The sequence below is a fragment of the Euphorbia lathyris genome, chromosome 5 (genome assembly GCF_963576675.1).
Source record: "Euphorbia lathyris chromosome 5, ddEupLath1.1, whole genome shotgun sequence".
Classification (NCBI taxonomy): domain Eukaryota; kingdom Viridiplantae; phylum Streptophyta; class Magnoliopsida; order Malpighiales; family Euphorbiaceae; genus Euphorbia; species Euphorbia lathyris.
This window is the reverse complement of record NC_088914.1, coordinates 67,590,039-67,603,600: the sequence shown is the minus strand read 5'-3', so window position 1 is coordinate 67,603,600 and position 13,562 is coordinate 67,590,039. Positions and strand designations below refer to the sequence as shown.

Here is a 13,562-nt window from a genome sequence, read left to right as displayed (position 1 = left end):
TAAAATAAGTACATAATTTTATAGATAAGAAAATATCAAAGTACAATAAGAAAATAAGGAACAACACCTTACATAAGTACAGGCTATGCTTAGTACAGAAACCATAAAGGTAAGAAAATGACTACAATGAGCAAAAGAAACCATTAAACACACAACAAAAACAAACAGAAACATATACTTTTTGAAACTCCAAATTTGCAGATAAGCATTTGAAATCCAATCTCCATCATTTAAACTTATCTGAATCTTCGGATCTCGATAATTTCTTTTGCAACCACGTAGATATAGTGATCTACGTATAAGATATGTCATTTCTGCTCTTGCTAAAACAGAAAATGTGAAAAATGAAATGTTATCTACTACAATCTTATTGAACAAAGAAAAAAAAAACAGAACGATGTAAGGAGGAAAAAGGAAGACAATCTTCCTTCTTCCTCCTCAAATAGAGAACTGCAACTTGAAAAAGAAGAAAATGTCAATCAACAGGAAGGTCAATTGATTCTACATTCTTAATCAATACTCTATATTCTTATATTTTCTCTTCAAGAGATTTTAGAGTTTGTAAGGTAGATTAGATAAAAGGAGGTTGTTTAATTAATTTTACTTTGGAAAATAGTTTATTTAAAGTGAAGGTGTTTTTTCAAGGTTAAATGAATGTTGTATAACTTCCAAAAATTCTACAATTTCAATCCCCCTCCAATTTAGTAAATTGAATTTACAACTTTATTTTTCTCTAATGCTTCCTCCAAAAAGACCATAAACTTCGTCTTCTCTGGCTTGATTTTCTCCAATAACTCAAACTATTTAAAAAGGCACTTATGATCAGAAAATAAAATTAAAATCTTTGTGGGAAAACACAAACTCAATGATTAACACACAGAGCAATAGATAAATGGCACAAGAGAAATTTGAAATTATTAGCGTAATGAATTAGGGGACATTTGGTTCGAGGTCTTTAGAAATGGGAATGGGAATGAGAGAGTTTCATTCCCTTTGTTCTTGTTTGTTTAAAAAAAAAAAACTTATTAGGTTAAGTCATTACCCCAAACTATGTAGGGAATTGGATTCTTTTTACCTCATCTCCTTTCCTAAACATATCCAAACACATAGGGAAATTAATGTTTATTCCTTTTCTTTTCTTTAATTTCCCTTTCTTGATTCCTTTTCCCTTACCCATTATGAACCAAACGTTCCACTTGAAATCAAAATGAAGAAGATGAAACGCGAGGGACTTAAAATGACAAAGAGCTTGACATCAAAGAAAAACCAAGAACGATGCAATTTGATGGGATATGAGAATTTTAGTAATAATCATGGGTGTTTTTGTTAGACAAACAATTACGTCTGTCTTAATAATGTTAGATGTGATTAACTAAAAAACAAAACAATAAAACTGGAAATTAAAAAGAAAGAGATAGACAAATTTGAGACATGTATTAGCAGTTTCCTTAAGACAGATGTCATCGCTATTGACGAACGTCTCCCAGGATACAACAGATTACGCAAGCGAACTCAAACCGTGTGTAGCCTAGTTATCATCGGAGTAGGAAAACAAGAACAATATGAACAGACAAAGATTATTTTGAAAAACTTCAACAACTTTTAGCAACTTGTGAATTTTGACAATCCATTCTATATAAATAGAACTCAAAATGATATGTCGTTTCACGAACAAACACGATTGTACACGGATAGACACGACTGTTTAAGTACGAACACGACTGTTCACGAAGGACACGACTGTTCATGAAATGAGGTGTTTGTTGGTATTAAAATTAAAAAATAATTTTATTCAAAATTTTCCAACAATCCCCCCACATGAATAAAATTAGAAACGAGACGATTACGACGTGGTGATAACTTTCTACAGAAGATATCTACATAGGATAGATAGCTAATCTGCCTTGAACCTTCCTTTGTGAAAGTAGATTTACTTTACTGGCTGACTAGTAGACGCGATGTCTCTGAACTATTCTGCCGTTTGTGTAAACGATGATATACCCCACACAGATATCAACATAACATGGTATGGTTCTCATGGTTATGTTCGTTATGGTCATGAATATCCCCTGGTTCTGCGAGAGTTTAAGAGAAATAGGCTACACTAGTCTCCATCGAAGTGACCGCACTTCACTCTGACATAGGTGATTTATTTGCTCAGCATACTGACGCACAATGTATCATTAAAAGCATATAGTTTAACCTTTTTCCATTGGTTTCACTGTTTACATCTAGGAATGGACGAGGGTTTAACCCCCACAGTGAACGCGCAAGGTTTATGCAATTTGGTTGTCCCTTTGAACCTAGATCTTGGGATCTCCAGTCAACTAGGTAGGGTTTTCCTTCACATAACGCCTCTTCTAATGGGCTTTAGTCCAATTCCTTTCGATGATTTTCAATTTGAACTCGGTTTAACCTCTAGGTTAGCGGATCCGCTGTGTTATCTTTTGATTCTACAAAATCAACAAGGATGACACTCGTTGAGATCAATTGGTTAATGGTGTTATCACACGAAAGCTTTTCTACCCGAGTTCATCATTCGGAAGCTTTTTATACCGCATATTCACCAATTGATATGATATTTTTCTTCGATTCCATCATTGTGACGTACTTATTTTAGGGTGATTTGATTTCTACATTTTTAGTGACTTTCATAAATTAAATCTAGCCAACTAATGTTCATCTACCAGCGTCTAACTCGGATAGATAACATCACTACTCAGATTTGTCAATTTATGACATTTCACATTTCTAATGTAAATCCACTCTTATACGCGAGAATATCAAATATGGAATTTTTATATATCATCATCATCTCTAAAAAAAAGATATTTTCTTTTATTACAAAGTCTTTAAAATTCATATCAATGAATTTTCCTAGACTTTCGTTGTGGTTTACACGTTACCATTGGTACAAGTAGGCATATAGCCTCTAAAGTGACCGTGTTTTTCAAACCGCATCCATCTTCAATTACATGTACCAACACATGCCAAAATGCAATTAATTTGTTTCAACAAACAGAACAAGACAGTAATTAACAACTTTTCCATCCTGAAATTCCAAACAAACCAAATTAGTATCGGAAACTTATAATCTGTTTAAACAAACAGATACATAACAAATAATTAACAAAAACATAAATTATATTTTTTTTTATGTTATCCATAATATAATTTCCACTCAAACGTTCAGAATTATATTATATTTGTCGAGACAATTCATCATTAAGGTATTCTTGTTCGTCAAGACAATTCATTATCAAGGTATTCCTGTTCGTCAAATCTAACTAGAAAAGTTACAGATCAAAATGAAAATTAGAACAACTAATCCATGAATATTCTTTCTTTGTATCTGATCATACATAAACATATAATGACTTATCATTTTTCGACATATTTAATCATTGAGTGCACCAATGTCATCGCATATGTGCTGCCAATAATAGAAGATTTTGGAAATGATTCCACGAATCTACCATTCATTCCTGGAAGTTTTGAATTCTTCTCCGTGATATAGAAAAATTATTAAGCACCAAACTAAAGGTAATAATATATTTTGTTTCATTTTTCATACAATTACTATTACTCACAAACTACACCAACTCCGAAATTAGTAGCATCAAGAAAACATGGTTAATGCTAATAACAATAATAATATTTAGCTTTTGATTATTAGAACTACGCATTTCTGTCAATATTTCGGCCAAATAATGTTTCTGTATTTGTTCTTTGAAAATCACTAAAATAATTATTCTGTCTTAAAAATGTTAGACAAACAATTACGTCTGTCTTAAAAATGTTAGATGTGATTAACCAAAAAACATAACGAACACAGAAAAATATATAAACAGTAAAACTGGAAATTAAAAGGAAAGAGATAGACAAATCTGAGGCCTGTATTAGCAGTTTCCTTAAGACAGATGTCGTCGCTATTGACGATCGTCTCCCAGGATACAACAGATTACGCAAGCGAACTCAAACCGTGTGTAGCCTAGTTATCATCGGAGTAGGAAAACAAGAACAATATGAACATACAATCCATTCTATATAAATAGAACTCGAAAGGATATGTCGTTTCACGAACAAATATGACTGTACACGGATAGACACGACTGTTTACGTACGAACATGACTGTTCACGAAGGACACGACTATTCATGAAATGATGTGTTTATTGGTATTAAAATTAACAAACAATTTTATTCAAAATTTTCCAACAGTTTTAAGTAATATACACTCTTAACCTTCTTTTTTAAAACCTTTGTAAATCCATCCCCTATCCAAACAAGGTTAATTGAGAAACTTCACCTTACTAACTCACCTTCCATTATTAAATCCCCACTAACCCTCATCCAAACACACTTACTTTTATTCATTTGTATAAGTAAATATAGGCCAACAATTTTATTTTATTTTATGAATATTCTTAGGTCTCGTTTGGTAAAACGTAATGGGTTTTTTAATGGAATACTCATTACATTGAAGGCTCATTGTCATGTTTGATTGCATCTTACAATTTTGTTGTGGTGGAATGAGAAAACCATAGGTTACATTTTGTTAAAAAAACATTTGTAATCCCCGATTTTCTCTATGTTGAACGTAATCTTCCAACTGCTTCCGGTGACCTGAAACATCAATACACAGTCAGGGAGGGACCGAAGTCCGGCGAACCCTCTCTGATGCTTAAGTGATAGATGTAGTAATAAGTACGTATGCACTTGAAAGCAATGATTAGAAGATTTAAGAATGAGTTACATGAGGCTCTAAAATCAAGGCTATTAATAGATGATTTAGTACTTTTACACGTGGCAGTCCTTTATTGGCTTCAGACCTTTTAGTTAATTTCATTCTGCATTCCATGGTTGATTATGAAAGCTATGAGTGTGCTTTTGAGGTCAGGACCAATCATTGGTCCATGTGTCCTCTTAGGCCGATCCTTAAAGAGAATCTCCTGTATATGAGCTTTTACAGTCTTCTTTCAGTATGGGCCTCCTGCTTAGACCTATATCTTGGTTGTTAGGCTTTTAAATGAGCACTGAAGCCTATTTATTTGATGTTGTATCAGATTCCCCCCTGGACATCAATCAAATAGTCCTTTAGGGGTTTTAGTTCCCAATGAAGCATTATTACGGCTGCTAAAAACACGCCCGTCATAATGATGTTAGATTGATGTATATCATCAGCCATCTCTTCAGAGCTCATTATTAAAACGCTTCGATTTCCCCCCAAAATAATTATGACAGAAAAACGCTTCGACCTCCTTCTTCTGCTATAAATTGAAGAAGAAAAAGATTTAAACCTCTTCTCTCGTTTCCTGCTTCTTAGTCTGCCATTTCTGAACTTGTAAGTTCCTCTTTCTTCTCTTTCCTTTTTACTCCTTTTAAATGGCTCCCAAAATATTAAAAATCGTTTCTAAGAAAATCCGGCGCTCAGTCGTGGTGGATGATGCTTCCCCCTCCTTGACAAACCCCAAAAAGATGAACCCCAAAGTTCCTGACCAATCTTTCCTTAGTTGTTGAATGTCTCAGTTAGGTTGAAACATAATACGCCTAGCTTAGAAGAATGATAATTTCCCTTCCACAACCGAACGAAAGAGCCAATATTCCTCCAGGGGCAAAATTAGGTATGTTTACCTAATATCTGGAATGGAAAATGAGGTTTCCACTGCCAGACGGCGTTGTCGAAGTGCTGAACGAATTCTCACTGTGCCCCTACCAAATCTCTCGGAATACGTGGCTTGAGCTTTTTAGGTTTAACAAAGTTTGCAAAGATTTGGTTTATTGGACCCTCATATCCCGAAGATGGTCTTTCCTAAAAGAATAAAGTCCAAAGTGTGAAGGATTTTAAGCCAAAATGGTTCTGGACAGAGTTGACCCGAACAACCCTTATGTTCGTGGTTTTCCCTTCGTCATTAAATGGAATGAGACTCCTACCCATAAATCTTTATGGAAACAAGCCAAACCACTAGATCCCAAAGAGGATGTAGCGACCGAAAGGATCGAAGTCTATACTCTTTAATGAGATTATCAAGGCGTGATAAAAGTTATCCGAACTGAGGGATACTCCTGTTTCTTTAGCAAGACAAAAGGAATCGCATATTCGGGATCTTATCAATTCGCCAGAGTAGAAGGTGATTTCCTTTTCCTATTTTTGATTCATGTTTCCTTTGTTTGATGCATGTTATTCTGACCAAATGTCTACTATTCGTGATCAAATCATAGCTCATCTCAAGAAGTTGAATGTCAAACGAACAGTAGCAAATCCTCCAGTTGGCGAGGTTATAGCCCCAAAGACGAACACTACGCTAGAAGCTCAACCAAACATGGGTAATCTTACACCCGAAACTTCTTCTAATGATATGTACTAATGAACAAGGTAGTCATGAAATACATGCTTTAACACCTCCTTCTTCGGATAGCACCATAGATGCCCAAACTCTTCCTATCACTCCACCGACTTCGCTGAATGATGCAATCATTTCAAACAAAGAAATGCCTCCTTCACTCAAGGGTTTTGATGCAATCATTACAAGATGAGGAGGTGATGGAAAATGTGTAGATAATCTCAGTGCATTAACCTCCCGAATGTTTAAAGGGAACTGCATAGACCAAACACCAAGCAATGAGTTCAAAAATGCCTTCTTCTAGTGCCAAAAGTGTATCTTCCTACTTTGACTTGGACGTGTCTGATACTGAAGAGATGATGTAGATGGAACAGATGAGTAAAGAAGAATTAATTATCCTGAATCATCGCCTAACTGACTATTATGTATTCCTATGATCTTTTATATTCTCCTGGAAATCTAAAAAGTAGCCTACAGTCCGCTACAGGTAGAATCTAGAAGCATTGCTTCTACCAATTATTGTGAACTGAAATGGTTAATGTACCTCCTCAAGGATTTCTCCATACAATCCAGCTTCCCATTTCTTTATGATGTGATAAAAATATGCTATTGTAATTGCTACCAATCTGGTTTTTCACGAGAAAATCGAACATGTTGAGATCCATTATCATTTTGCTTGTAATTGAGTTTATGAAGGTTTTATTCAATTACATCATGTTTCTACAACTCTGCAATTAGTTTATATCTTCACCAAATGCCTTAACTTCAATGTCATGCTTCCTTCCTTATCCAAGATAGGTCTCCTTGCTCTCCCAAGTGCTCCATATTGACGGGTATGAAGGCATGATAATCATGCAATTTCTGGTGATTTCAATTTTGATATGTGTTTGGTGCCTTTCTTGTATGGATTGGATCAGATTGCGAGCGTGCCAGTAACTTTGTCAAAAAACTCCAAAAAGAGCTAAAAGCTAAGATCTAACTTCTAATCAAACGAAAGTGTAAAAAGCTTAAAGGACATAAAAGTGCTTAAAGTTCGTAGTGGAATCTAGAAGACTGATTATGACTACACTAAGATGTTGCAAAAGAGAGAATTCAAAGGGAGAAACATTGCTTGCATTGTATTCGAATGGCTTTGTTGATAAAAACTGAGAGACTAGAGCTAGAGCTTACAAGTTGAAAGTTAACTTCGAATGAACAAACTAAGGCTGCAGAATAGCTAGAGTCCGTAATGTGAGAATTGTTTGAATTCCATTAGGATTTGGTCTGATTTGATTTGATTTTGTTGAATTGGTGTGAGTTGGATCCCTTTTCTTGCTTTTTCTCTTCTTTAAATACGGTGGCTTGTTAGTGTTGGTAACTGTCGTGCCCACGTTCTTGTTCCACTAACCCACGTTCCTCCAGTTAGTTCCCTTTGTGCGACGAGCTCTATCTCCTTGCGAACTGCCCATGAACTTCACCTGCCCACGTTCTTGCTCCATGTTCTTTATGCTTTCGAGTTCTATTAGCTTTGGTTCGTGGGGCGGGGTGCTGCTCACCTAAACTCTGCTTCCTTTGTCGGTTTTGGTCAGCCTACTCTGTTTCTTGCGGATGGCTCTGATTGAGAAGTGTTCTCCGGCTCTTTCTCTATTTGGCACTTTTTCTACGTTGATCCCTTTCAATTAATTCCTGCGTAATTGTGGGGGAAACAATATGCTACATCTTATAACAAACAATCGCATCTCACTCCACGCTCACTCAACTACCTAACCATGCCTAACTATTTTCAGCGCCACATTCTCTTTCTTCCCGTTGGTAACTAATTCTATTTTCATTTCTTTCTCTTACTATTCAATTGTAACTTTGCCACTCAAGTTGTTTGAATACAATTTCTTAAAGCTTTCCATAGTTTCATACTATAAAAAGATAAATCAAAATTTTGATGTAACAAAGAAAAGAAGTGAAAAGAACAAAAAGAAAAGTGAAAAACAATAGTCTTTCACTTGAAAAGAAGCTTTACAGCAGAAAGGAATTATAATGACATCATAGTTTATACCAAGCTTAGTCACACAAGATCAATGGTGATGAAACTCAAATCACATATTCTTGACAAATTCATATTCATCAGTTAGGTATCAGTCGATATCCAACATTTGTCATCCCCCCAAGAACTCAATTATACATTTTGAAACCCAAAAAACAGTATTAAACTTTCTACTTTACTTTTCAATTTTCTTCCTATCAATTATTTTTCTTCTATTTTGTACTATTATTGAAATTTAGGATTTTAATGATTGACTCTGAAAAATAAAGATTGACTTGGCTAATTAATAAAAAGGTTTAATGTTGAATTCTGGTGATTAAGGCCACCATAGCATAGACCTGGTCAATTTTGTCTAACATTGTGCTTTTATCTCTTTTGACTTAAGAGGACATATACACACATCTTTCTCATAATTATTTAGATTATGCCTTGGGATTTGCACTTAATCAATTGAGTATTTTATGTATTTTGTAATATACTATGTGTTTCTCTTTAGATGTTACTTCTCAACCAAACATTGCTTACAAATGTGAATGCTAATGGCTTTCTCATTTCATGAATACATTACTAATTTATTAATATTTACATGTTGAACTTATCTAATAGATCTAATAATTTAGCTGGTTAGGAGCTCAATTATGATTCACTGTCTATTAGTTTTCCCTTTTTTAGTTTGTGTCTTTTTTGCGGTTTCACGAAATACTAAAATAGAAACATTAGGTTAGAATTGAAAAACAACTTTTGACAGTTATTTCGACAAATTATCTTATTTTTATTAGCAAACATTAAACAACAAAAAGCTGACCCAAATAGGGTTTTATTAGAATCATTTTCATCTCTTTGTCTTTGTCGAGAATTCAATTGAACTAAAAGCATAAGTTAATAGTTGAGGCTCAATAATAGCTTTTATTATTATTTCTCATACACGCTCTCACCTAAATGCCCTTTATATTTAAAGTGTGTACATGCTCATCCTATTAAATATTGAAATTCTATAAAAAAAAATGGAGTTAACACTCGATTAAATGATTAAAATTTTACATATTACATTGTGCTTATATTATACTTCTGTTATTTAAGAGACATAGATGCATTATATTATCTCTAATTACTGTCATGAACCAATTGAACTAAAAGCTCAATCTAAAGTTCAATCATAGATCTTATTTAAATGCCTTGGGCTTGCAATGTGTACGAGTTCATCCCATCATGTGTTTTTAATTCCTCAAATTAATGAGGTTGCCTGGACTTCAACACCCTTGACTGTTTGGTCCAAAAGACTCTGGTACTATATCATGAAACCAATTGAATTAAAAGTTGAAGCTAATAGTTAAGATCCAATCTTATTTGAATCTCTGACCATTGTAAAACTCATTTGGTTTGTGTTATTTTGAGTTTTAGACTGTTTAAGTAGCATTACCATTGCAAAACTCATTGGTGAAAGTTGCAACATCATAACTGATAAATGGAGAACCTGCATTCATAGTATATAGTCCATACTACATATAAATATACTGCCAATAAAGATTTTTATTAGACATTAAATATATAAGGGGAAGAGAATAATAAGAGAAGAAAGTACATGATATTGATGTGCAATCCAATCTGACCATTTTAAGGCAGACAAAATGGATAGCAAAAATCATATTCAGAAATTGAGGTTTGAAGAATTTGATTGAGATGTAGACTCACTGTATAATTAATGTTGAGATAAACTTGAAAAAACATTCCAGTTGAGGTGTCATTAAATATAATTGTTTATGTTTGGTTGCAGGCAACTTGGTATTCTCACTAATATGGTATGCTTGGAAGTACATGATAGCATGTGCTCTATCTTTTAATTAGACATCAAGATAACAATAAGGGAATGCTGCCATTTTTGGATACCCTACTTCATTTACAGCCGAGAGAGTCTTGCCCAAATACCACCTCTAACCCTTCTCCACTTTTTCTTCTATAATGCCTTTTACTAATTCAGGGATCATTTGAGGAACATTAACATTTTCCATTTTCCACCCATCAAAATCAACTAATACAACCCTACTTTTTTTTTCATTATATATCTCCTAAATATGAGATATAATAATTAAAGTTATTATTGAATCTTTTACGTGTTATTAGAGTCTCTTAGATCAAATACGAGATATTATACACACTTCATGCATGCAGCAATGTATCACATATGATATTAAAAAGCTATTCAGAGGTCTTATGTATGAGCTTCAGTTTGATTTTAGAACAACCAGTTTCTTAATAACAACGTTGTAAAAATGTTAGGTGCTAGTCGGGGTGACATGGTTTTTGAAGATTAATTGCAGATTGAAGAGATTTACATTTTTGTATTTTTTATTTGTTAATAAACAAAATATTATATAAATGTAATTAAAATATGTATTATATATTATCTAAAAGTAATAATATAAAATTAATTAATGTAGAAAAACATTTATATTTATAACTTATATCCTAAAAATTTGCTAACAACAACATTTCAATAACAATATTATTGAAACAACTCAAATAAACAAAGTAAAAATAATGTTTATAAGTAATAAAATTCATCAAAAATTATGAAACAATACTCTAAAGGTCTTAAATCACATTATGAAAGCAAATAGAAACTGCAATTAAACAAGTATATCTGAAAATAATAAATATAATTTAGCAACAACGATGCGATGGTGCTCAAAAGTAAATTATAGTAAATAAAAGTAAATTATAGTAAAGAAAAAAATAAAGTAAAGAAATATTGTTTGTTCCAATAACGCCCAGAGGTAGAAAAAGTGCTTAATGATCTAATCGGAATGGATTATTGATTTCGAGTGACTTGACGATCAAGGTGGCTTGAGCAATGCTTAATAGTATGTGCATGGGCTAGATTATAACTTTCAACGGAGATTTTGATAAATTCAAAAGCATTCAAACTGTTTATGTGAAGGAAATTTCTAAAGCTTATTTATTAATCAATGGAAGAAACGAACCAAAGAGAAAAAAAAGTAATACTAATAAGCATTAAATTGTAGAGACTTTTAAGAATTTCCAACACGAAATTTCCTACTATGATTAAAGAAATTCAATTAAATATACTGAAAAACAAACATGTAGGTTTATTGTGGACCAAAGTAACTTGAAACTTCAAAGGAGGAATGATCTTGATCTTGATCTTGTGGTACGTTTTGTAGGCAATTTTCAAACTCAGAAACAAGTTGAGGATAATCTAAACATCTTACATTTCCCATTCCTTGACTTCCGTACAATTCCATCTCATCTAGCTCCATTGTTAGATCTCCATATCCTTCAAACATAGGAATTCCATAATTATTATTATTGGTCAATTGAGAACCACTAGTGTCTGCAGAATTCATGGAAGACGAAGAAACCATGTATGTCTGCTCTTGACAATACATAGTACTTGTCTGGTCGGAAAATCTTCCTCCTAGTTTGATCAGTAAGCTCTTCAGAGATTCTTGATCATCTGATGATACCAAACTAGAATCTTGAGCTTCAATTGGACTTCTCATCACTGGCATCACCTGAGAAGGAAGCTCCGGCCAGTAAGCATCCATTTGAGGATTCATGGACCCCGCCGGAGCTGTAAAACTGTGAGTTTCTAGCTTGATCTCTTGCCTGTGGCTGTGGCTGTGACTAGCTCGCCGGAATTGAGGACGCTGCTCTTTCCTTTGCTTACCTAAGAGCTTCTTTTTAAGCCTTGTGTTCCAGTAGTTCTTAATATCATTATCAGTCCTTCCAGGTAATTGTGCAGCAATAATAGACCACCTAATAATCAATCACTTACTAATTAGTACAATTAATCAATTAATCCCTTAATTAACATCAAAATTAAAAGGCATACCTGCTTCCAATATTAACATAGAGACTGCAAATAATGTTATCTTCCTCCTCAGAAAAGCCTCCATGTTTAATATTTGGCCGGAGATAATTCAGCCATCTAAGTCTACAACTCTTTCCACATCTCCTAAGTCCTATAAAATTAAAAATTAACACACTAATTATGATCAATGGATGATGAAATTAGGTTAAAGAATAAATAAAAAAATAAGTACCAATCTTTTGAGGCAAGGCAATCCAGTTGCCGCCGGTGCCATTTTCTTCAATATAGGATTTGAGCTTTCCATCTTCCTCCGGTGACCATGGACCTTTCTTGACATTAGCTTTATCACAGCAAGGAGCTCTCCCCATTTTCTGTTGTCTGTCTGATATGTTTGGTAGAGGATTAAAAAGTTTTAGCTATAATTGCTACTTTTAGTATGATAATGTTTATATATATAAACAGAGAAAGTAAGAGAGAGAAGTAGAATAGGTGCCTGGAGAAAGATATAGCAAGAGAAGACTAACAAAATATTCAAAAAGGCACAGGTAGAAAATAAAGAAAATAAAGAAAAAAGATGGAAACTTTATGGAATAGAAAATTAGAATTGGCAGATGTAGAAGAAGAATAGAACAAGGTTTTTCTTATTTGTCCTTCTCATTAGCCAAGAATCTACAACATATAAATATAAATATAATAATTTTTCATTCATCCACCATCTCTGTTGACTCCTTTTTCTTGTGTCTGTATAAATAAAGTGTGCTTGTTATCCAATAAAGGGTGATGGTGATGGTGATGGAATCAGAGGTTGGATTGGATGAATTAGTAGAAGTTTGAATAGTTCTAAGGAGTATTTTTGTGAATGGTGAAGAACGTCATCCATTAACAGTTCCAGTATTTGATGAGCTATGTTTGTTTGTTTACAGAGACATGGTCCAATTACTTCTGCTTTTTTCCTACAATTTCATAATTCGTGTTTTCATTTATTTCTATAATTATACCTTGTACATCTTTCTTGTATTAGCGGTATTTCTCGGAACTTATCCCACCACTTGTCATCTAATTCTTGTTTTTTTATTCCATTTTAGTTAATTAATTACATACAATTTGTAGATCATAGAATATAAATTTTAAAGCTTAAATCTAAAATATATAATATGACATCAAGTTATTGATTTGGTATAGAAATGACGTGCTACGTGTCCCACCTATAATATAATTTCTCTGTAAATTATAGTATTTTGGTTCCTATAATGCATAGGTACTCTAAAATTCAATAGATGTTTCTGCTCAAACTTCTAAATCAAAACGATTCAATACTAGAGCCTTTTGGGTCTAGTCATCGAGGGGTTATTTATTGTTAGAATTTC

The 13,562-nt window shown here is 33.4% G+C and overlaps 1 protein-coding gene across 1 annotated transcript; it reads right to left on the bottom strand.

Moving 5' to 3' along the window:
* Window positions 1–11,345: 11,345 nt before the first annotated feature.
* LOC136230254 (transcription factor RAX3-like) lies at window positions 11,346–13,137 on the bottom strand. Its single transcript, XM_066019263.1, has 3 exons — window positions 12,428–13,137; window positions 12,217–12,346; window positions 11,346–12,140 (listed from the first exon to the last, which is right to left on the bottom strand). The coding sequence occupies exons 1-3, from the start codon at window positions 12,561–12,563 to the stop codon at window positions 11,471–11,473; spliced, it is 936 nt and encodes a 311-aa protein (XP_065875335.1). The 5' UTR covers window positions 12,564–13,137; the 3' UTR covers window positions 11,346–11,470.
* Window positions 13,138–13,562: the final 425 nt, after the last annotated feature.

Excerpts from the sequence above, each read along its gene's own strand:
- LOC136230254 (XM_066019263.1), bottom strand. The coding sequence starts at position 12,563 with ATGGGGAGAGCTCCTTGCTGTGATAAAGCTAATGTCAAGAAAGGTCCA. Across the intron at positions 12,347-12,427 it reads TGCCTTGCCTCAAAAGATTG|GACTTAGGAGATGTGGAAAG; the intron begins GTACTTATTTTT and ends TTAATTTTATAG. Across the intron at positions 12,141-12,216 it reads TATGTTAATATTGGAAGCAG|GTGGTCTATTATTGCTGCAC; the intron begins GTATGCCTTTTA and ends ATTGATTATTAG.